The sequence below is a fragment of the Globicephala melas genome, chromosome 4 (genome assembly GCF_963455315.2).
Source record: "Globicephala melas chromosome 4, mGloMel1.2, whole genome shotgun sequence".
In the NCBI taxonomy this organism is placed as follows: Eukaryota; Metazoa; Chordata; class Mammalia; order Artiodactyla; family Delphinidae; genus Globicephala; species Globicephala melas.
Genome location: NC_083317.1, coordinates 103,933,670 through 103,958,236, shown reverse-complemented (window position 1 = coordinate 103,958,236; position 24,567 = coordinate 103,933,670). Strand labels below are relative to the sequence as shown.

The 24,567-nt window shown below is 38.2% G+C and overlaps 1 protein-coding gene across 1 annotated transcript in view; it reads right to left on the bottom strand.

Annotated features, from left to right (window-relative positions):
* Positions 1–16,610: 16,610 nt before the first annotated feature.
* KPNA4 (karyopherin subunit alpha 4) overlaps positions 16,611–24,567 on the bottom strand; it is a 54,064-nt gene continuing 46,107 nt past the window's right edge. The window contains exons 14-17 of the mRNA XM_030842413.3: positions 23,628–23,699; positions 21,729–21,891; positions 19,016–19,110; positions 16,611–17,352 (exon numbers count right to left, since the gene is read on the bottom strand). Coding sequence (XP_030698273.1) covers positions 17,254–17,352; positions 19,016–19,110; positions 21,729–21,891; positions 23,628–23,699 — 429 coding nt within the window. The 3' untranslated portion in view covers positions 16,611–17,253. The remainder of the gene's footprint in view (positions 17,353–19,015; positions 19,111–21,728; positions 21,892–23,627; positions 23,700–24,567) is intronic.

Sequence of the window (24,567 nt, the reverse complement as noted above, 5' to 3'; positions counted from 1 at the left end):
ATATATGCATATTATTCAAAGTTTTGTGTGTAACCCCAATTATAATAAAAGGTAGCTGCCTCTGGGGAATGAAAATGGGATGGAGAGAAAGACTGTGATGTTTCATTAAAAGCCCTTTTGTACTATCTCTTTGTTTTGTTGTACCAGGGGCCTATAGTGCTTTGCTTAAAGCAAAAAGAGAACAAAATTGACTATGAAAAACTAGGGAACTAAAGAAAAAAATATTTACATGGCTCCCAAAATATGCTGTCTTGCCTTAAAATACATTTTATACATTTTCAATCCTCGATTAGATCCTTGAAAATTACAAGCCAAATAAGTTTGTCATGAGACCAATTTCAAAATACTGTGCTCTTCCATAAAGCCTTTTTAACACTGCCATCTTGTGGCAGAAAAAAGTAAAACTGTATTTACGTAGAAATATATTTATACATTTTACACATGGTTCAAAATTCAAAAAAAATTTTTTAAAGCATCATGTGTTAAAAAGTGTCTCTCCAACCGTGTCCTTCAGAAACCCAGTTCCTCTCCATAGAGAATCCAATGTTAATTTTTTTGTGCTTATTCTTCCAGAGATATTTTAAGCGTATTCAAGCAAATAAATTTATATGTAAACATACACACACAAAGAATACTATACACAGTTATATATTTTGCTTTTTCAGTCTTTCAATATTTTGGAGACTTTTCTATATCAATACACAAAGAGTCTTCCTTAATTTTATTAGTAGGTGTAAAATATTCCATTATATGAATGTTGATTGACGGTTAATTCTAATCTTTTGATTTTTCACATGATGCTGCCATAAATAAATTTGTATGATGGCATTTCTCACATTTGGAAAGGGTACATGTATTTATAATTTTGAGAGATTTTTGTCAAATTCCCCTCCACTGAGTTTGTACTAGTTTCTCCTCCCAACAGCAAGGCATGAGTGTACTGTTTTCTGAACACCAATGACAAACGCATTAGGTGTTATCCAGACTTTTTTTTTTTTTAATTTATTTACTTATTTTTGGCTGCGTTGGGTCTTTGTTGCTGTGCACAGGCTTTCTCTAGTTGTGGCGAGCGGGGGCTACTCTTTGCTGTGGTGCGTGGGCTTCTCATTGCGGTGGCTTCTCTTGTTGCGGAGCACGGGCTCTAGGTGCATGGGCTTCAGTAGTTGTGGCGTGGGGGCTCAGTAGTTGTGGCTCGCGGACTCTAGAGAGCAGAATCAGTATTTGTGGCTCATGGGCTTAGTTGCTCTGCGGCATGTGGGATCTTCCCAGACCAGGGCTCGAACCCGTGTCCTCTGCATTGGCAGGCAGATTCTTAACCACTGCGCCACCAGGGAAGCCCTATCCAGACTCTTTTGATCTTTAACAACCTAGACCACAAATGGTTTCTTGCAGTTTTACTTTTAATTTCACTTATTATGGGTGAGACTGAATAAATTTTCATATGTTTACCAGCCTGTATTAGTTTGCTAGGGCTGCTGTAACAAAAGACCACAGAGTCGGTGATGTAAACAACAGAAATGTATTGTCTTATTCTGGAAACTAGTAGTCTGAGATCAATGTTTCAGCAGGGTTGGCCCCTTCTAAGGGCTCTGAGGAAGGATCTGTTTCGGGCACCTCCCCTATCTTCTGGTGGGTTGCTGGCAATCCTCGGCGTTCCTTGGCTTGGAGAAGCATATCGCTGTCTTAGTTTTCACACGGTGTTCTCCCTGTGTACATGCCTGTGTCCATATTTTCTCTTTTTATAAGGACACCAATCATATTGGATTAGGGCCCACCCTAATGACTTCATTTTAACTTAATTACCTTTTTTTTTTTCTGGCCATGCTGCGAGGCATGTAGGATCCTAGTTCCTCCACCAAGGATTGAACCTGTGCCCCCTGCAGTGCAGTCCCAACCACTGGACCACCAGGGAAGTCCCCTTAATTACCTCTTTATAGACCCTATCTCTAAATAAGGTCACATCCTGAGGTACTAAGTGTTATACTTCACCATATGAATTTTAGGAGGACACAATTCAAGTTAAAACAGAGCCATTTATATTTTCTTAAACTTTATGTATTTTATCCATTTTCCATTGAACCTTTAAAAACTGATTTGTAGGATCTTTTCATGTTAGAAAAATTGGTCCTTTCTCTAAGATGATTAGAAATATTTTTCTTAGTTGTTTTTCTTTTGAAGTTTTCTTTCTTATGAAGATTTTCCTGCAGAGATTTTTATTTTTTATGTAAGTAAATTAATCCATTTCTTGTTTATGGTGCTTCTCAGTTTTCATATTACATTCGAAAAAATCCTCCCTTTACATTTATAAAATAATCCTCCCATGGCTTTCCACTAGTACTTCTATAGTGAGTTGTTTTTACTTTTATTCATTTGGATTTTTCCTGGTATGCAGTGTGAAATACAAAGCCAACTTTCTTTCTGGATGGTTACTCAGTTTTCTATTACTATTTATTGAATAATTCATTTTTCCCCATTTATTTGAGATACTGCTTTTTTTTAAGTATTTTATTTATTCATTTATTTTTTGGCTGCGTTGGGTCTTCATTGCTGCGCGTGGGCTTTCTCTAGTTGTGGCGAGCGGGGGCTACTCTTTGTTGCGGTGCACAGGCTTCTCCTTGTGGTGGCTTCTCTTGTTGTGGAGCACAGGCTCTAGGCACGCGTGCTTCAGTAGTTGCAGCACGTGGGCTCAGTAGTTGCAGTGCGCAGGCCCTAAGGCACGCAGGCTTCAGTAGTTGTGGCACACGGACTCAGTAGTTGTGGCTCGTGGGCTCTAGAGAGCAGAATCAGTAGTTGTGGTGCATGGGCTTAGTTGCTCTGCGGCACGTAGGATCTTCTCGGACCAGGGATTGAACCCATGCCCCCTGCATTGGCAGGCGGATTCTTAGCCACTGTGCCACCATGGAAGCCCCGAGATACTGCTTTTAATATATAGCACTATGTTCCAAATGTGTTTAGGTCTATTTCTGGATTTTCAGAAAATTTGTCTCTAGTAAATTATTATTAATAAGCCAGTTCTATACTGTTTTAATTAAAAATTTATATTTTACAATCTGGCAGAGCTAGTAAGTACTCCGTTTCAGAATTTTCATATTTCTCTTCATATTTTTTTCTTTTAAAAGATCAACTTGGAGGGAAGTGACATATTTATGATTCTTATATAAGAAATTTATATGACTTTTAATTCAAATCTCCATTTGTGTTCAGCAAGCAGTAGCATTTTTTTTTAAATTGAGGTATATTTTATAGAGAGTAAATTTCACCATTTTTAGTGGACAGTTCTATGAATTTTGACAAATGAATACAGTTGTGTAATTGCCATTACAATCAAGATATAGCACTTTTCCATCACTCTCAAAATTTCTCTTGTGCCCCTTTATAGTCAATTTCTCTCCCACCTAGTCCTGGGAAACCACTGACCCAATGTTTTATCCTTATAAAACATGTTCCAGATTGTCATATAATTGGAATCAGACAGTATAAGCCTTTGAATCTGGCTTTCACTTAGCATAGTGCATTTGAAATTCATTCATGTTGTTGTAACAGTTTCTTTCTTTATATTGATGACTAATAATCCATTATATGGATGTACTCATTTATCCATTCACCAGTTGAAGGAATTTGGGGAGTTGTTTCCAGTACTGGGTGATTATGAATAATGCAGCTAGAAACATTCATATGCAGGTTTTCCTGTGAATGAAGTTTTCATTTCACTTTAGTAAATACCTAGGAGCGGGATTGCTGGTTGTAGGGTAAATTGTATGTTTAACTTTATAAGAAACTTCCAAACGGTTTTCCGAAGTGACCAGGCCATTTTGCATTCTCACCAGGAATGTAGGAGAGTGCCAGTTGCTTTGCATCCTTGTCAGCATTTGGTGTTGTCAGTTTTTTGGCCTTGGTTTTGTTTTTTAAATTTTAACCATTCTAATATGAGTGTAGTGGTATCTTGCAGTCTTTATTTACATTTCTCTCATTATTAATGATGTTGACCAGCTTTTCATGTGTTTGCTATCCACATATCACTTTTCAAGAATATATGATGGGGCTTCCCTGGTGGTGCAGTGGTTGAGAGTCCGCCTGCCGATGCAAGGGACGCGGGTTCATGCCCCGGTCCGGGAGGATTCCACATGCCGCGGAGCAGCTGGGCCCGTGAGCCATGGCCGCTGAGCCTGCGCGTCCGGAGCCTGTGCTCCGTGGCGGAAGAGGCCAAAATAGTGAGAGGCCCACGTACCACAAAAAAAAAAAAAAAAAAAAGAATATATGATGGAGAAAAGACAGCCTCTTCAATAAGTGGTTGGTGCTGGGAAAACTGGACAGCTACATGTAAAAGAGTGAAATTAGAACACTCCCTAACACCATACACAAAAATAAACTCAAAATGGATTAAAGACCTAAATGTAAGTCTAGACACTATAAAACTCTTAGAGGAAAACATAGGCAGAACACTCTATGACATACACATCACAGCAAGATCCTTTTTGACCCACCTCCTAGAGAAATGGAAATAACAACAAAAATAAACAAATGGGACGTAATGAAACTTAAAAGCTTTTGCACAGCAAAGGAAACCATAAACAAGATGAAAAGACAACCCTCAGAATGGGAGAAAATATTTGCAAATGAAGCAACTGACAAAGGCTTAATCTCCAAAATTTACAAGCAGCTCAATAACAAAAAAACAAACAACCCAATCCAAAAATGGGCAGAAGACCTAAATAGACATTTCTCCAAAGAAGATATACAGACTGCCAACAAACACATGAAAGGATGCTCAACATCACTAATCATTAGAGAAATGCAAATCAAAACTACAATGAGGTATCACCTCACACCAGTCAGAATGGCCATCATCAAAAAATCTACAAACAATAAATACTGGAGAGGGTGTGGAGAAAAGGGAACCTTCTTGCACTGTTGGTGGGAATGTAAATTGATACAGCCACTATGGAGAACAGTATGGAGGTTCCTTAAAAAACTAAAAATAGAACTACCATACGATTCAGCAATCCTACTACTGGGCATATACCCTAAGAAAACCATAATTCAAAGAGTCATGTACTGCAATGTTCATTGAAGCTCTATTTACAATAGCCAGGACACTGAAGCAACCCAAGTGTCCATTGACGGATGAATGGATAAAGAAGATTGTGGCACATATATACAATGGAATATTACTCAGCCATAAAAAGAAACGAAATTGAGTTATTTGTAGTGAGGTGGATGGATCTAGAGTCTGTCAAACAGAGTGAAGTAAGTCAGAAAGAGAAAAACAAATACCGTATGCTAACACATATATATGGAATCTAAAAAAACAAAAAAAAAAGGTTCTGAAGAACCTAGGGGCAGGACAGGAATAAAGATGCAGACGTAGAGAACGGACTTGAGGACACGGGGAGGGGGAAGGGTAAGCTGGGATGAAGTGAGAGAGTGGCATGGACTTATATATACACTACCAAATGTAAAATAGATGGCTAGTGGGAAGCAGCTGCACAGCACAAGGAGATCAGTTCGGTGCTTTGTGACCACCTAGAGGGGTGGGATAGGGAGTAGATACGGGGATATATGTATAGCTGATTCACTTTGTTATAAAGCAGAAACTAACACACCATTGTAAAGCAATTATACTCCAATAAAGATGTTAAAAAAAACACATCACTTTTCATGAAATGTCTGTGCAAATTTTTCCTCTTTTTTTTTTTTAATTTATTTTTGGCTGCGTTGGGTCTTCGTTGCTGTGCACGGGCTTTCAGTAGTCGTGGCCAGAGCGGACTACTCTTCGCTGCGGTGCACGGGTGTCTCATTGCGGTGGCTCCTCACATTGCGGAGCAGGGGCTCTAGGCACGTGGGCTCAGTAGTTGTGGCTCGCGGGCTCCAGAGTACAGGCTCAGTAGTTGTGGCGCACAGGCTTAGTTGCTCCGCGGCATGTGGGATCTTCCTGGACCAGGGCTCGAACCCATGTCCCCTGCATTGGTAGGCGGATTCTTAACCACTGCACCATCAGGGAAGTCCCCTCATTTTAAACTGGGTTATTTTGTTATCATTGAGTTGTGAGCTTTTATACAGTTTGAGATTACATCGACTTCCTGCAGTGGCATTTAAAGTTTTCTTTACCTTAATCTGGCACACTTCTTATAAAGTTATTCTTTGGATAAAATTTCAACTATACATATATTTTCATCATATCTCCTGTATGATACACACATATATACACTGCTGTGGAAGTATCCTGTTGCAGCTGCTCTGAGGCAGCTGCCATGCTGAGAGAGCATGGCCGGAAGGCAGAGCACAAACTGGTCCCTTAGCGTCTCTGGGCTCTAGTGGTGAATAATAAAAATGGACAATTGCATCCAGAAGTGTCATCCTGCCACAATGGTCTTGTGGTGTTACTCCCGGGCTCTCTAATGACAAAGCCAAACATTGTGCTAGCTGGTAATGGAAAAACATTTACACCAGCCAGCTGCAGTGTCATAAAGTAGGGCAAAGAAGGGTGGACTTGGAGCTGAAAGACAACTGGTAACGGATATACCTCTAAATATTTTTTAGACCATTCCCTCTTCTCTATTTCTACTGTGTACTGCCCTGTTCAGTACCTCCTTTTCTCATGCCCAATTGCTCTAAGAGCTTCCCAATTGGTCTTCCTGCCTTTATTCTTATCTTCCTGAAATCCATGTTCAACAAAGTTGACACAGTGATTTACTTAAAAGTTCAAATTTGACAATGACACTCTCCCACTTAAAATCCCTAAGTCTCTCCTAAATAAAGCATATTATGTGTTGCTTGTTCTGGTCCCTTCCCACCAACCCTGATGTCAACTTTTAGACTAAAAATGATTCCGTTTTCCCCATCCCTGACATTGCTCACTGGGGAAGGCCCTTGCCCCCCACTTCATCTGGCTAACTCTTGAGTCAGTCAGGAGGGCCCTACGTCCTCCAAGAAGCCTCCCCTGACTGCCTTCCAATGCAGGGGACGTTGGTTCAATCCCTGGTCGGGAAACTAAGATCCCACATGCTGCGGGGCAACTAAGCCCACGTGCTGCAACCACTGAGCCTGCGCAGTCTAGGGCCCGTGCACCACAACTACAGAGAACCCCAAGTGCTGCAACAAACAGCCGGCGCCGCAACTAAGACCAGATGCGTGTGTGTGTGTGTGTGTGTGTGTGAGAGAGAGAGACAGACAGAGAGAGAGAGAGGGAGGGAGGGAGGGAGGGAGAGAGAGAGAGAAAGAGAAAGAGAAAGAGAAAGAGAAAGAGAAAGAGAGAGAGAAAGAGAAAGAGAAAGAGAAAGAAAAAGAAAAGAGAAAGAAAAGAAAGGAAGGAAGGAAGGAAGAAAAAGAAAAAGAAAGAAAGAGAAAGAAAGAAAAAAGAGAGAAAGAGAGAAAGAAAGGAAGGAAGGAAGGAAGAAAGCAAGCAAGCTCTATGTTCTAGGCAATGTGCTACATGATTCCTGCTATAGTCTAGTATTGTATGAATCTTAATTGTGAACTTCAAGGTGTGCTAAACAAAAGGAATGGAGTTCTATGAGAGCTTTTAATAAAGGAATTTAAGTTGGGCAGTAAGTGCCAGTTTCTCTTAGAAAGTGATGCTTAAGCTAAGAGATGAACAAGGAAAGGGGGGAAGGGGATATTCTAGCAGAGAAAACAAAATCAAAGGCCTCACGAGAGGAGTATCTGAAAAGCCAGTGGAGTCAAAGCACAGAGAAGAGTGGTGTGCGTGAAAAAAATGGCTAGAGAAAAAGGCAGGGGCCAGAAAATGAAAGGCTGTGGCCATGTTAATGATTTTGGCTAAGTCAAGGACATTTGAACATGGACTAGATACTATGAAGGAAGTGTTAATTTTTTAAAGATGTGATATTGCTGTGGTTATGTTAAGAAGAAGTTCTTAATTTTTTAGAGATACATAATGAAATGCCTAGGATTTGCTTCAAAATAATTCAAGGGAGATAGGAATAGTTGGTGGGCCAGAGATGAAACAAGATTGACCATGTGTCGGGACTTCCCTGGCGGTCCAGTGGTTAGGACTCCACACTTCCATTGCAGGGGGCACGGGTTCGATCCCTGGTTGAACTAAGATCCTGCAAGCAGCGCGGTGCAGGAAAAAAAAAAAAAAAAGATTGACTATGTGTTGATGATGGTTGAAGCTGGGTGATGGGTACATGAGGGTTTATTATTTTACTCTACTCTTGCACATGATTAAAATTTCTGGGACTTCCCACGTGGCACATTGGTTAAGAATCCACCTGCCAATGCAGGGTACATGGGTTCAAGCCCTGGTCCGGGAAGATCCCACATGCCGTGGAGCAACTAAGCCGTGTGCCACAACTACTGAGCCCGTGTGCCACAACAACTGAGCCCGTGTGCCACAACTACTGAAGCCCACACACCTAGAGCCCATGCTCCACAAAGAGAAGCCACTGCAATGAGAAACCCGCGCACCGCAACGAAGGGTAGCCCCCACTTGCCGCAACTAGAGAAAGCCCACGTGCAGCAACAAAGACCCAACACAGCCAGAAATAAATAAATTTTTAAAATAATAAATAAAATTTCCAATGAGAAAAAAGAATGTTGCTTTTTATTCTAAGAGCAGTGAGAAGATATGAAGTGTTCTAGGTAACAACACTGGCACACTCAGATTTGAATTTTAGAAACATCACTCTTGGCTTTAATGCAGAGATCAGATTGAAAGGGAGCCACAGTGGCCAAAGGAAACCATTTTAATAGACTTTTGCAATGGTTCAAGAAAAGAGATGATGGTTGGACTAAGGAGGTAGAAATGGGGATAAGTGAAAGGATGCAAGAGCCATTTTGTAGAACTCAGAGGAGCTGATACTCACTGAGATAGGGAACAATTCAAGAGGACATGCTTGGTGGTAGGAGAGGAAGATCATAGGCTTGGACAAGCTAGAGTTGTGGTTGCCTTTCAGGTATATACGTGGGAATTTCAAGGAAGCAGTATGGAGATTTTAGAGAAAGCTGATACTAAGTTGGAAATCAGTGGCATGTCATAGCTGATCCTTGAAGTGTGATTACTCTATCTTTGCATAGATTAAAGGAAGCTTGGTGTGAGAGGAGAACCCTGGGTTGAGAGTTAAACCCCTTAAACATTTAATGACAGGGAAAAGCATGTGCTAGAAAGGAGATAAAATGCTCGCTAGGAGTTTGGTGGGGAAGGGGAGAGAGAGAGGGAAGGAGGTAGCAATGGTCAGAGGAGGAAAAATAATGTGAATTTGTGAAAATCTAGACGGGAGTGGTCAAGTGTCTAGTTTTTCTGAGTCAAGATAAAGATAAAAAATTGCACATTTAATCTAGTGACATATAGGCACTGGTGATTTTTCAAGGGCTTTATGGAGTGATGAGGGCAAATGAAAGACTAGTGGGTTCAGAATGAGGCTTGAGCAATTGGAAGAAGCAAACTTCTTAAAAGAACTTTGGCTGTGGTGGTAAGGGGAGGATGGAGCTGGAACGGGAGGGAGGGCTCCACTTTCATTTTTATGTTGGGAAGTATTTGTTGCATGTTCAAATGTTAATGGGAAGGATCACACTGAAGGGGAACAGTTGAATACAAAGGAGAGAAAAGCCATAATTCATAGTGTGAGATTCCTGAGAAGTAGCAGGAGATAGGACTGAAGACAATGGGACTGCCTTAGTTATGAGGAAAGCTACCTATCTCCTCTAATATAAGTCTCTAAGCTGGAAGTGAGCTGAGGAAGTTTCTCTCATATAGTTTCTCTTTGCCACCTCCCCGCCCCTAAAATAGGAAGGGTAATCTACTAAGAATGAGGGAGAAATAGAGGGTTAGGATTTGAAAAAAAATTAAAGTCTGAATAGCCAAATGAAGTCTTAAGTTGGAGATAATGAATTTAGAGATAGTAAGTCTAAATTTTTTGTATGCTCCATCAAATGCTCTGATGCAGTCCCCAAACAGTGGGGTTTACCAAAGGTACCACGTACACCTGTCACTGTACTTACTTCTTCTAATGTATCCATTTGACTGTCTTTCCCTCAGTAAACTAAATTGAGAGCAAGTACACATTTTAATTGGCTTCATACTCTAACTCCTGACTTAATGCCTAGCCCAACATGGGTTCTCAGGTATTTGTTAAACGTAAAAAATAAGGCTTCTGCCTTTATTTCCAGCAAAAGTTAAAGGGAAATTCTCCTAGCTGCTGTGCTTATTATTTACGTAGGATTATTCTGAGTGCTTTACATGAATTAACTCATTTAAACCACAAAATAACCCACTGGGTAGGCACTACTACATTTTCCATTTTTCAGATGAAGAACCAGAAGCAGCTAAAGTAACTTTACAAGGTTCCACAGGAGTTAAGTGGCAGAGCTAGGATATGAAGCCAGAAACTCTATCAAAGGGGCCACTGTATGAATTTGCTCTTAAAGCCTCTGCAACACTGAACAGGAAAAAATGAGTAAACACCATGGTGATTATCAGAACTGTTTAGATCAGGACTAGATAAAACTGAGGGAGTTCCTTGGGCTTGTTCCTAATTATTTCTAGCACCTAAAAATTTGTATAATTACTAGTCTGGTAGAAGAAAGCTTATGTAATTATTTTAATCAAAGAGCACTGCAACATCAATAACCAAAAAGCATTCTAATAATTTCATACTATAGACTAAAACAATAATCAGTTACCTTTATGGTTTGGATACTTTCTTTGTAAAAACACTATTATGATACAGATATTTCAATAAATCACACATTTCAAAAATTAATTGCATCAATAGTATTATATATTAGGTTACCCCCTGCTTTATATTATGGAAGGCTGGTATTTGAAAGACACATGACGATGCATTGCAATATCCTGTGAGTGTCAGATATCCAGATCTGACATTGGGTAAATATCAAAAGTGAAAAAAGAAAATAAAGAAATGAGCATTCATCTGGCAATGAATGCCTTCCTACAGAAAGCATTCTAAACTTCAGATGCAATGAGGCAAACTGAAAAATTCCAAATTGAAGAGTTTTAGAAATAGTCACTACTATCAGTTCATGTGAGAGGTTGTATTGTAATCACAAACCTTTGAGCGTCTACAGAACTCATGGCACTTTCATGGGGTTTACAGAGCTTTGTTTATTTGCTGACTTTGGCCCTTAAGAAGCTTACAATTTAGTGGAAAGACTAAAATGCAGATGTGATAGAGCAGTGACTGAACAGACTCTACAGACTGAAAAATTACCATCGGTGTAAAACACACACTGCAAAGTGAGAGCTAATGGGGATGGCAAGGGTAGTAGACGGTACTGTATATATTTGGCTTCCTGAAGGAGACAGATATCTGGAATGTTCAAGGTATGTAAAGTGGTTGAGAATTCAGGATCCAAACAAGACACTTCCTATCTGCTACCTCTAGCTTTCTTTACTCTCTGCAGCTGGGAAGAACGGCAAAAGAGTTACCCGGGGATAGAGAAAACAGGGAAACAAACTTTTCAGTACATCACTAGTTGACTCAAACTGGAACAAAGTTACTATTTAGGTACCTTCACAGCTCCTTAACAGCTTTCCTATAACCATCTTAAACAGGTTCAAAGGGGGAAAAAAAAAAAAGATAAAACCCAGTTTCTCTGCATCAGTTATATGGTTACATACGCTGGGCATCTTGTAGATCACACTGGGAGCTACTAGATTTGAGGCAGTATGTAATTTGTTTATGGAGGGAGCACACTGGCAAGTACAAAGGGAAATGGTTGGAGATAGAAAATACCCATAATAGGTTAATAGATAAATTTTACGTTAATGAGTTGAACAGAGGGGACAACCCCTGAGAAACAAGAAGTACGGCAGTAAGGCAGGAGAGACTAAGGGTATGTCGATTTCTTCCCAACCCCACAACTATGAGCCAAAATGACTTTTGGCTGTGTGGCATGTGGGATCTTAGTGCTCCGGCTGGGAACGGAACCTGTGCGCCCTGCAGTGGAAGCGTGGAGTCTTAACCACTGGACCGCCAGCGGTTTCCCTGTTTTTGTTTTTTTTAAGATAAGAGAAATACCCTCCTAAGCTGAGTCCAAGTGTTGGATATTAGCATTATAGTATCCAATTACAAAATCAGTAAAAAGGTAACCATGTAGAAAGTATGGGGGAAAGGTGGCTCAGAATGCTCAAAATCCAGAGGACGAGAGAGGATGGGACACTGAACGAATGATATGGAAGCAGGATTCATGCTTGAAGAATAACAGAAAGAAATGAAAAGGTTATAAAAAATTTTCTTCACGAAGAATAAAACTGGAAGAACTGACAGTCTGGAAAAACTAAGTTAACCTGGAGTAAGCATAGTTAGAGCTGCAAAGATGCAAAACTTGTGGAGAGAAGGTAGAAATTGGGCCAACAATGTAAGTGATAAGAGAGGAGTGCAGGGACTTCCCTGGTGGCGCAGTGGTTAAGAATCCACCTGCCAATGCAGGGGACACAGGTTTGAGCCCTGGTCCGGGAAGATCCCACATGCCGCAGAGCAACTAAGCCCGTGCGCCACAACTACTGAGCCTGCGCTCTAGAGCCCATGAGCCCCAACTACTGAGCCCGCGTGCCACAACTACTGAGCCTGCTTGCCACAACTACTGAAGCCCACGTGCCACTACTGAGCCCGCATGCCACAACTACTGAAGCCCACGTGCCTAGAGCCCGTGCTCTGCAACGAGAAACCACCACGAGAAGCCCACGCACCACAACTAAGAGTATCCCCCGCTTGCCACAACTAGAGAAAGCCTGCGCCCAGCAACGAAGACCCAATGCAGCCAAAGATAAATTAATTAATTTTTTTTAAAAAATAAAAAAAGACAGGAGTGCAGGCCTCTGGCAAGAGGTAAATCAGAAATGTGCAGGGCGGTATTTACTTTCCTTCACACTCAGCTGCTCTTATACACCAAGCAGCAGCTGTCAAGTCAATTTTATAAACAGTACATCCTGGCATGGACATCCTGAACCAAATTTGTCACCTAAAGGGCCTGAATTTAGAATATTCAAAATTGATGGAACTGCTTAGTTGTATCTTGAGAAAAAACATTCAATCTACCTTCCTGTATATTATTGACATGATAGTTAATATGCAATGTGACACTACAGTTCAGTTGCTTCTGATCACACTGGAATACAGGCTTTACAAATCTTCGTTTTTTCCGTCTTCCTTTAACTTAGGAATTAACTCATTACAATAAGACTACAAATGTGCACTTTGATTTTATTTAAAGGCATATGTGCATAATTTCATTACTTATATTTTTAAAGAGTATACACTTCATTAATGTGTTTGTTAAAAAGAAAAACCATTTTCTCCTTAAATGTTTAAAATGTCAAGTTTAGGAAGTAAATAATCCATTAAACCTCAGGAGTTAACTGGTAACTTTTTTTGATTCAAGCTAAATTGGCCTGTTTGTAGTTCACCTTCTTAATATCCATAATGAAAGATCAATTTTTGGAAACTCAAAGAAATCAAATACAGTGGACCCTTGAACAACATGTGTTTGAACTGCTTGGGTTCACTTATACATGGACTTTTTTCACTAAATATGCACTACAGTACTACATGATCTGTGGCTGGTTGAATCCTTGGATGTGGAACCACGGATATGAGGATTTTCAATTTTTGACTGTGCAGAGGGCCGGCACCCCTAACCCCAGCTTTGTTCAAGGGACTAGCTACACAGCACTTAGATTGTACTTAACAATTATTTACATGGCATTTACACTGTATTAGGTATCACAAGTAATCTAAAGATGATTTAAAGTACAGCTGACCCTGTAGTATTTAGTGAAAAAAAACTGGCATTTAAGTGGGCCTGCAAAGTCCATACTGTTCAAGGGTCAACTGTAATTTCAAAACTCACAAGCTTCTATAAGAATTAGTGTTAGCCATTCCTCAAAATACAGATATGAAAAGCTGCATAAACATTTTTTTGCATTGGCTCACAAATTTAAATGAACTCAGTTTTAGAACAGTAATTGAAAGCATAGCTTCCAATGGTATGGGAGGTACAATCTGGGTCTTCTCTAGCCCTTAGTAGCTGTCTGGCCTTGATCAAGTCACTTCTTCACAACTCTATCATCTGAAGCGGGGGACTGGGACAGTTCATTCATATTCTGAAATTCAGACTCCCACAGAACCCCTAAAACTGTATGTATATGCATTTTGGAAGGAAGCCGGTGCAAAGTTCTCAATAGATTCTCACAGGTAAACTTCATCTAAAAATAAGTTTGCAATATATTACTGATCACTTCTAAACTGCTCCAGCTCTAAATACTAGTATTTCTTTGTGGTATAGGAACTCTAAGATGGCTCTCAAGATTCCCTGGTGTACATACCCTTTATAATCCCCTTTACTCAAGTGCTGGCAGGATACGTGAATATGATGGATATCATTCTGTGATTAGGCTATGGTATAAGGCAAAGAGAAAGGGATGTTGCAGGTATAATTAAGGTACTAATCAGTTTGGCTTTGGGTCAATCAAAAGGGAGATTATAGGGCTTCCCTGGTGGCGCAGTGGTTGAGAGTCCGCCTGCCAATGCAGGGGACACGGGTTCGTGCCCCGGTCCAGGAAGATCCCACATGCCGCGAAACGGCCAGGCCCATGAGCCGTGGCCGCTGAGCCTGCGCGTCCGGAGCCTGTGCTCCGCAACGGGAGAGGCCACAACAGTGAGAGGTCCGCATACCGCAAAAAAAAAAAAAGGGAGATTATAATGGGTGGGCCTGATTTAATCAGGCGAGCCCTTTAAAAGAGAGCTTAGGGCCTTCTCTGAGATCAGATTCTCCTGCAGGCCTTGAATAAGCAAGCTGCCATGAGTCCTGCATCTGTAAGAAAATTATTCTATAAAATCACTTGGCCTATTATAACCTCACTGGCTTACTTTGAACCAGGTTTTTGTTTACTAAGAAACATGAATTATGCAAAGTACTATTATGTTCACCTTCTGGTAACTTAAGCCATTTGTAAAAACCATGCTTTGTATGCAATCTATTTGGAACCATATGTTGTAGTTACAGAAATACTTAAAATATAGCTCAAGTTGTCTCTCTCAGTCCATTTTGCTGGAGGGGTGAAGGAAGGTCAAAAGCTTGGTTTGGACAGGGAGAAAGCAGAAGCAAAGATGGTGTCACCTGAACAAATTCAGTCAGTTAGAATATTAATACGTCTATACCGAAATTAAATAACTTAAGAAATTTCTTCTGTAATGTTGGGTCTATATCAAAAGCTTATGAAAGACAAGCAAACGTAAGCCACTGAGTTACTCTAACTTTACACTAATATAAGAAAAAATCCACACAGCACACACACACGCCCCATGTAAAACATTGCTTTGAGTTTTAATGTTTATCTCCCCAAGACAGCCTAGCCTGCACTCTACTTGGATAAATTTTACAAGCTAGTTTTCTGCTGCTTCTAGTTTTAAACTTTAACCATGTTTCTGATGACAAGGAATGCTGCAAAAATACTCTAGTTCAACAAAGAGTTATGATCACAAAATAATTTTTATCCATTCTACAGTGTTTCAGAATTACCAGTTGATTTTTAAACACAAAGTAGATATAGATGCTAATGGTGGCTAATCTGGTATGTTTCTTATAGCAAACTGTTGTTCATGCAACACTTGTGCTCAAAGGGGAAGGCACAGGATTTCCTACAATGAGCCACCTTATAAAGAGTTCTTTTTGTACAAATTAATTTATGTCACATTTAATTTAGTGTGCATAACCTCGAAACTGAGGCATTATTCCAATTTATAAAAACCACTTGCATAACTTTTATGCAAGTTTTAAAAATACAAAGTTTTCTCCCTAAAGTGGCTCAAAATAGATTGTTCATGGCTGCCTACATCTAAGATAAAAAGATTCTAAAACAATTGAACAGATTAGGCATATTATTAAAGGTGTTCAAACCATTACTTGATTTGTACATCTACTCAAACCTCTTCATCGGTCTTTATTCAGCAGTACATATGCACCAAATTCCATTTTAGAAGTTTCCATATCATTTTCATAGAAAACAAAGTTTGAAAACAAGTAACATTTAAACACAGCACGGTATTCTACCACAACTGAAACTTTTTTCTTCTTCTTCTTTACAGGACTCAACAAAATCTAAAAATGAACTAGGCTGTAGATTTACCTCATGCAAAGATCTTTATGTTATCTCTGAAAATGAAAAGGATGGCTTTTTAAAGCACATTTTACTGTTTTATACTATTATGGTAACTTGTGTACTGCAACACAGTCTATTTTGAGGGAAATTTATGGTTTTTTTTCATGCAAAAATCTACACAAATTAGTTTTGATGATATGGAAAGCTTTTCATAGCATCAAACATTCATCTGGTGCAAATGCACAGGGAAACCTTCCTGAAAGTTTTCTGACTTGAGAAGCAACTAAAAGCCATACTAGGTAAAGTAAATAAAAACTAAAAACAAAACAAAAACCCCACAAAAAAAAAACAAAAAAACAAACAAACAAAAAAACCCACCAAAAAAAAAAACCCACAAAAAAAAAAGAGGGGGGAAAAAAAGGAGGGGTGGGAAAAAGGGAAGAAGGGAAATAGAAAACACAGGCTGCAGAGTACACCAATGTCTGCTGCTGAACTGGTCTTTGTTTTCATGTCCAGTGTACAGTAACACTTATGATCTCACTTTGATGATTTACTAGGTTTGTTATCAGCCCCCTGAAGGCAAATCAAGCTTGCATGCGTTCACATACAGCACCACAACCATACTCTCGTACACAGTCACTCCAGGACTAGGAGTCTGCTTCATGAATGAAGAGCCCTAGATTTCAAAGATGAACCTGGCTCTCTATCACTGAGCCAGACATTCATTCAACATTGTCCATTCACACACTGCTTCATAGCAAGGCCTGGGCTCATTTTCCTTTGACTTATATGGGCATCCTATTCTCTTTTATGCTTATAAGGCTTGAAGACGACATTACTGCACTTTCCCCTCAGCGGATATAATGTCAATGTTCCTCCTCAGGCACTGAATATCTGTGACCTGTAGCCCTTTTACTCTGAACAACCTAAATAAGCATTCATGTAAAGTTTTCATTACATTTTGCCACTCATTCTCACTCGCACCCACTCGCCATCTTGACCTCATTTGGGCATTTTCCGTGATTCCAAATGAAATCTTCACATTTTCTTTCCCGATTTAATGCAGCAGCAGATCCCATGAGCCAAGCTTGATGGATCAAACCTTTTTATATATATGTGTATATATATATATATCTCAGTGCTGCATTGTACCTAACTTCCACAACATCTTTCTAAAACTGGAACCCTTCTGTTGGTACATTGGCAGATGAATTGAAACCAAATGTTCCACCTTGTATTGCCTCTGGAACAAGACTAGGATCTTCATCAATCTAAGGGAAAAAAGGAAAAAGAAGGTGATAATTAGTTTAAAAAAAATAGCATTGTAGTACTATTTCCATTTAAAAAGCATGGGAGGGCTTCCTTGGTGACGCAGTGGCTAAGAATCCACCTGCCAATGCAGGGGACACGGGTTCGAGCCCTGGTCCCAGAAGATCCCACATGCCGCAGAGCAACTAAGCCCATGCGCCACAACTACTGAGCCTGCGCTCTAGAGCCCGTGCTCCACAACAAGAGAAGCCACCGCAATGAGAAGCCCCCACACCGTAACAAAGACCCAACACAGCCAAAAATAAATAAATTAATAAAAAAAAAAAAGTATGGGAGATGATGGGTGCCAACACTGTCCTACCACCCCTTTAGAAACCTGAAACACTTTATAAAGGCTTTTTCTTAAGAGATGCCAAAAAGAGAGGAAACTTAAGAGAATATGCAAAACGTATATCTTCTGAAAGAATGAAAGAGAAGTAATACATTGGAAATGGTCCTACATCTCAGAGTATACTCACTGTAATGCTACCACTTTTGGAGAGTAAGTGTATTCTTTGGTTTATCTTTTAATAGCAATTGGAGACAAATGACTTTTGAGCTTAAAGTAGTAAAATAATAGCTCTGCTAAAAATGTATAATATTCTTTCTATATGCTTTATATCTAAACGTTGAAATTCCACAAAATTATGCACCTATAGTGTAGTTCCTATAAATAGGCACATCATCTTTATTATTCTTTTCATGATGCAACAGAGTAAACAAGACCTGCACGTTGAAGTATCAGAAATCATAAGGCTTTATGTATACCTAATTATCAATTAGGACTTCTAAAAACCCAACTTTAAGACATGTGACAAAAACTACCTTTAAAAAAGTATACTTTTCAACTACTATTATATTTTAAATAGGACTTAGCTTGATAATCTGTAATTCTTCTTTAGTATTGTCCTTGTCAAGTTAATGTTCAAATCATGCATGCTTAACAAAATATTTAATAACATTCCTTTTTTTTTTGAAAAGTTGAGAAAATAATTCAAGAGATCCACTGGTGGTTCTATCTATAATCACTATAATTTTCTAAGAAACAACTGCTTTAATTTTAGATTTAACTTTCCCAAAGAGGTGATACTAAAAATAATTCTTTAATTTCAATTACCATATACTGACAATCTGAAGATACTCTTCTGGACTATACCTTACATTATATAGTAATATATATATTATTATAAGAAATAATTATATTTCTTGATAATTTTTTTCATTTTATCTATTTATCTTTGTATTAGTTTTTGGTGACCAACTAAAAATAACAGTGACAATATATTCAAATACAGATTAATTATTGTCATAATGGATTTATTATAGGATATACTAGGCTTCACTGTTTTGTTTATAAAGACATCAAGGGAAAATAAAGCCTGATTTATCCACTGTCAAAAATTCTTTTTTTTTTTTTTTTTTGCCATTACAGCTAGTACTACTTTTTAATACCTTGAAGGACTTTAAAATACTGAAATATTTGTACTTCTGAAATAAGTAACATTACTGCCATATATCTATTTCAATTCCATTCCCTCCAAATACATACATATATGTCCTAGCTTACATTTCATCCAGACTTATGCTTATACATAAAACTAAGAAAATTATAAAATTATTAAATACATCATCTGAAGAGAAGAACTGATCAATGATCTCATAGGCCAATTTGTAGATGTCTTCATTTTCATGATTTTGAAGTTGTTCAATTTTCTCCAGTCCTGTAAGAAATTTTATGAAGTGAAATAATGGTAATATTTAAAAAGCAGTGACAAAAAAAGTTACAATAATCTTGGGAACACAAAATCCAATTTTGAGGAATTTATTCTAAAGGTGAATCTTATAAATAAAAAGGTTTTATGCACAAAGATATAGCATATTTATCTTTTAAAAATTATCTGAGTATCTAATTACATATAAACATAAGCAATGGGACATCTACTCAGCAGAATAACTATACACATCAGTGTTTATAAAGAGTAATAACATGTAAAATTGCTTTGTTAAAAGTTAAAAGCTGGGAGATCCCTGGTGGCCAGGTGGTTAGGACTCTGGGCTTTCACTGCTGTGTGGGCCCGGATTCAATCCCTGGTCGGGGAACTGAGATCCCACAAGCCATGTGGCATCGCCAAAAACACACACACACACACACACACACACACACACACACACATCCCCAAAGATGCAAGGAAAAAAAAAGTTAAAAGCAAATTCCTTCTACTTTGTAGCATCTGCCAAGTTTTTCTAGTGAGCATTTAGGAAAAGAACTTTTAAGTACTCGTGATTAATAAATATGAATGTTAAGACAGCTATTCAAGTATAATGAAAAATGATCAAGATCAACCACAGTATTTCAGGGGAAAAGGGAATTTTCCCTGTAAATATTAATAAATTTATTAAATCATAGGCAGGATATATTAACTTAACCTATTGATATGCAAACTGGATATTGTTTTGCTTTACAGGAGTAATAATTACTTTTAAGGCCTCTGAATTAAAGTGATATTGCCCTTTCATGAGTGTTCTTCCTTTATCTATTCTTTAAGTGGAGGAAGTTGTTATGGGCATGTTTCTCACTTTTCACATTCTCTTTATGGGGCCCTTCCATGAAAAAGTTTAACTACTACATATAGGCTGAGGACTTATAACTCTATGGCTTCATTTCTTTTCTGAGCTTCAGATGTTGAAAATCTTAAACATGTATGATAATTCCACAAGGATATTTCAACAGGTATCTAAAACTCAAACTATCCAAAACACAATTTGTTCTTTGCCATTCTTCATTTACGCTGTTTATTATACTGTATTCTTATTGGTGATAATCAACAACAGTTTGAAATCTGAGAGACAGACTAATAAATTCCCCTTACCCTCAATACTCTATAATCAAATCTCAAAAACCTTAAAGTCTATCCATTTCTTGAATCTTGTCATCTCCCCCTTTTCTCTATTATCACTGCCTTCATTTATTGTGGCCTCAACACAATACATAGAAACCACCTAGGTGGTTTCCTGCTTGTCTCTAAATGGTTCCATTCCCCTCATATCCATGGCTCCATTTAAATACATCAATTCACTAGGTAACATCTTCCAATGGCTTGTCATACCCTACAGCAGAATCCTTTGGGAAGTTTATAAGATACATATTCCTAGGGCTCGCCTCCAGTGAAGTAGGCAATGCTCAAGATCTATATTTTTATTTTAATATATAAAAATAAATTTTTAATAATTAAAATGTTTATATGGTAAAAGAAAAAAACATACAAGTAGGAAAAATTTTTAACAATTCCTGCTTTTAATTTTCCTGGTACTCCCTTTCTAATTATTTCCCTAACAGTATTCCCCATGTCCTGTTCCCAACTTGATAGTTATGCATTTTTTGTTGCTGTTCTATTTGTCACTTTAATAACTTTAAAAATACTTACTTCTTATTAATTTTCAAGCCTCTGAACTCCACTAAGGAAGCTGAAGATACTGGTTCTCCTACTCCTAGTTACCTCTCCCTCCTTTCATTTACTTCTCAACTTCCATCAGAAAGATCTTTACTTTTATGCTTATTCAGGTTGATAACATTTACATGTTATTCCACAGCCATATCTGAGACTTCCATGTTCTGTCTACATGTTAATCCTAAGGGTTGAAAGCTAAGACATGTTGTTTATCTTCCTGGTGGCGCTGGTACACTGCCAGATTTGGGAACTACTGCCCTAAAGTATCTGCTGTGCTACAAAGCTTCTAAGACTGCAGGGGCCTGGTCAATGGCTAAGTCTGCAGCCTTGTCTTTTGGCAGTTTCTACCTCATATTTTGTGATTCAGCAACACTAAACTACCTATAATTTGCTGAATGCTATTTCTCACCTCAGACTTTGCTCATGGTGTTATTTCTGCCTGGAACACCTTTCATCCCTTTTTACTTTATTAATCCTTATTCATCTCTCAAAATCCAGCTCAGGTGCCACTTCCTGCTTCTTCCAGGATGGATTAGGGTATTTCCTTTTGTTGTACATTTCTATTAGGGTAATTAGCACATTAAATCAGTTCATATTTATCTCCACGACTAGACTACATGCCTTGAGGGAAAGGACTGTGTCTTGTTTACCACCGTCTTCCCAGTACCTTAGCACAGTGCCTGTTCAATATATGGCAACAATTCAGTTACCTAAGCATATGCAAGAAGCTGAGCAGCACTGTACATATAGAATACACTATTTACTTTATTCCATTACTTCATTATCTAAGACAGAAAAATACAGAAGTGCTGTATTAGTTAGAAAATAAAAGTAGTTACAAAAAGAACATTAAAATGTGGAATAATATCAATAGCTTATAATAAACTTACCTCCACATTCTTCTATAAGATTGGCTATGGTTTCTGCCTCATCTTCAGCCATTTTTAATATATTACTTAGTCCATCGAGTACTACTTGCACAACTTGTGCATCTTTTACAGTCAGCAAATTGCAAAAAGGTGGGATAACATTTTGTTGGATTAGGTAGGCCACCTGAAGAATGAAAATACCATGATATGATAAGTGTTAAGTGAACTTCATGCGTGCACCCTATTATCTCACTGGAATAATTTTTTTTTTTTAATTTTCATTACTATCTAGCTAGCTAGCTAGCTGCGTTGGGTCTTCGTTGCTGCATGCAGGCTTTCTCTAGTTGCGGTGTGTGGGCTTCTCTTGTTGTGGAGCATGGGCTCTAGGCACGTGGGCTTCAGTAGTTGTAGCACCCGGACTCAGTAGTTGTGGCTCATGGGCTCTAGAGCACAGGCTCAGTAGTTGTGGCGCACGGGCTTAGCTGCTCCGTGGTACGTGGGATCTTCCCGGACCAGGGCTCGAATCCATGTCTCCTGCATTGGCAGGTGGATTCTTAACCACAGCACCACCAGGGAAGTCCTCACTGTAATAATTTTGACTTTAAAATCTTGAATATGGAAATATGACCTCACCTCTCACATGATAAGTTAGACTACATTAATCTAACCTTTTCTTTTTAATGTAGTATGTTAATTTTACATGAACTTAGAAAAAAAACTAAAGTGAAAATGAAGGAATCACTCAAGTTCATATGACACATTTCTTTGCCATAAGGAGTACTTCCTTCAGAGATCCTTTCTAACATTAAGAAATTATGAAATCAGTTGAGAGGCTGGAGGATTATTTTTTTAAAACTATAATTGTTCAATTTGAGAGCATCCTCTCTTTGCTATAACATTTAGCACTCATATATACCTGGCCACCTCTCAATCTGCTATTCTATTGGTTCCATAAAATTTGCAAAATATTATTCTATCATTTTTCTATTTAGTTATTTCCATGTATTGTATTTATATTCTACTCTGTATTCATATTTGAGTGGATTCACTGGTCACCACCAGCCTATACCTTATTTGTGACAATTATCAGCTCCAAATTCATCCTTTTTCACTTGTCTGTGAAACATATCTGGGACTTTTTTTTTTTTTTAATTTAGTTTTGGCTGCGCGGGTCTTAGCTGCAGTATGTGGGTTTTCTCTTCTCTAGTTGTGGCGCACGCGTTCCAGAGCGCGCGGGCTCAGAGTTTGCAGCAGGCTCTCTAATTGAGGTACATGAGCTCAGTAGTTGTAGTGCAACTACATCGTGTAACTGTAGTGCATCGAACACATGTCCCCTACATTGTAAGGAGGATTCTTTACCACTGGACCACCAGGGAAGTCCCCCATATCTGGGACCTTTAAAACTCATTTTCTTTCGCCAGTTGGCATAATGTTAAGCTTTGTCACCTGCACAACTGTGAGAGTAAGTGCCTCTTTATATTTTATGCCCTAGGCACCTCACATTGTTCACCCTAGTTCTTAGTCCCAGCTTTTTGGCTGAGTTTAGTTCCTTGTTTGATTTGCTGCCAGATAATTTTTGTTGTTGTTCATTTGTAAGGAGAATCTGTGAGGCAGTTTCATTCTGCCCTATTAACCTAAAAAGTCTTGTTTTTTTCTTAACACTGTTAAAAAACAAAAAAAACAACCCTGACCGTAAGTGCTTCATCTTACCACGGATTAGAAAATTCTTGTAGGCCAAGAAAGAAAACACTTCACATCTACGAAATATAACTAAAGGAAGTCAAGGTGACACTTTTATGTATCACAGAATGCCTGTTATCTTGCTATTATCTTAAATTATGATTTACTAAAATCTAAATCTTAGAATTATTGGTACTGTTATTTTATCAGTTTTGAGAAATAAATAAGAGCTGAACTTACTTGATCTTTCCTTCCGCTAATTGTTAAGTTACTTATGGCCCATGCAGCTTCTTTCTGAGTGCCAAAATCTCCCTGTAAAAGCAAAGTAAAGAATACAAATTGCAATATAGGGTAAACTGGAAAAGGTGTTTTCTGAAATGATTTTTCAACTGCTTATTCCCCTAGGTTTTCTTCTAGCCTTTCTATATACATATAATAAAGATAAGGCTTTGAACTCAAATTACCCTAAACAAATGGAGATTCCTTTTTGTGAACTTTACCGGCAACAAATTGACTTGATATTGCTGTTCAGTAATATCAGATTAAATGAAGTCAATGATAAAATAAAATCAGTCAAAAAAAAAAAGGAAATATACAATTGTACTTTAATCAAAGAAATGTCAGGGTAAGGTATCCTTTTAAACACATAAAGTTTTAAAAATGAAAATACCCACCATTAATGAGACTGTCATAAAGCCATTACCCTCATATATTGTCTTTCAAATATAAATTGATAAAATAAATTTAAAATTCATTTAAAAAGTCATATATATGATTTAGTAATCTCACCTTTCAGAATTTACCAAGCAAATAATTCAAAACAAAGTAATATGTATCTTTCCATATAATGTCTTAGCAGCACATAAGAGTCAGAAAGTAAAAGCAACTTAAACAACAGAGGAATAACTAATTATAGCAAATCTAAATAATAAAATAATAACCAGCCACTAATGTTAAGATGACTAGCAACTTGGAAAAATGCTTAGGATGTATTAAGAAAAGAATATGTAAATAAGAATGAAAATTAAAACTGAAGTGGATTAACACAACATTGTAAATCAATTATACTTCAAAAAAAGAAAAACTGCAGTGGGATATCTACTCTTATTTATCAGATTGAGAAATCCCAAATATGTGTTGGTGAGACTGGCAGGAGTGTAAAACGGGACAATCTTTCTAG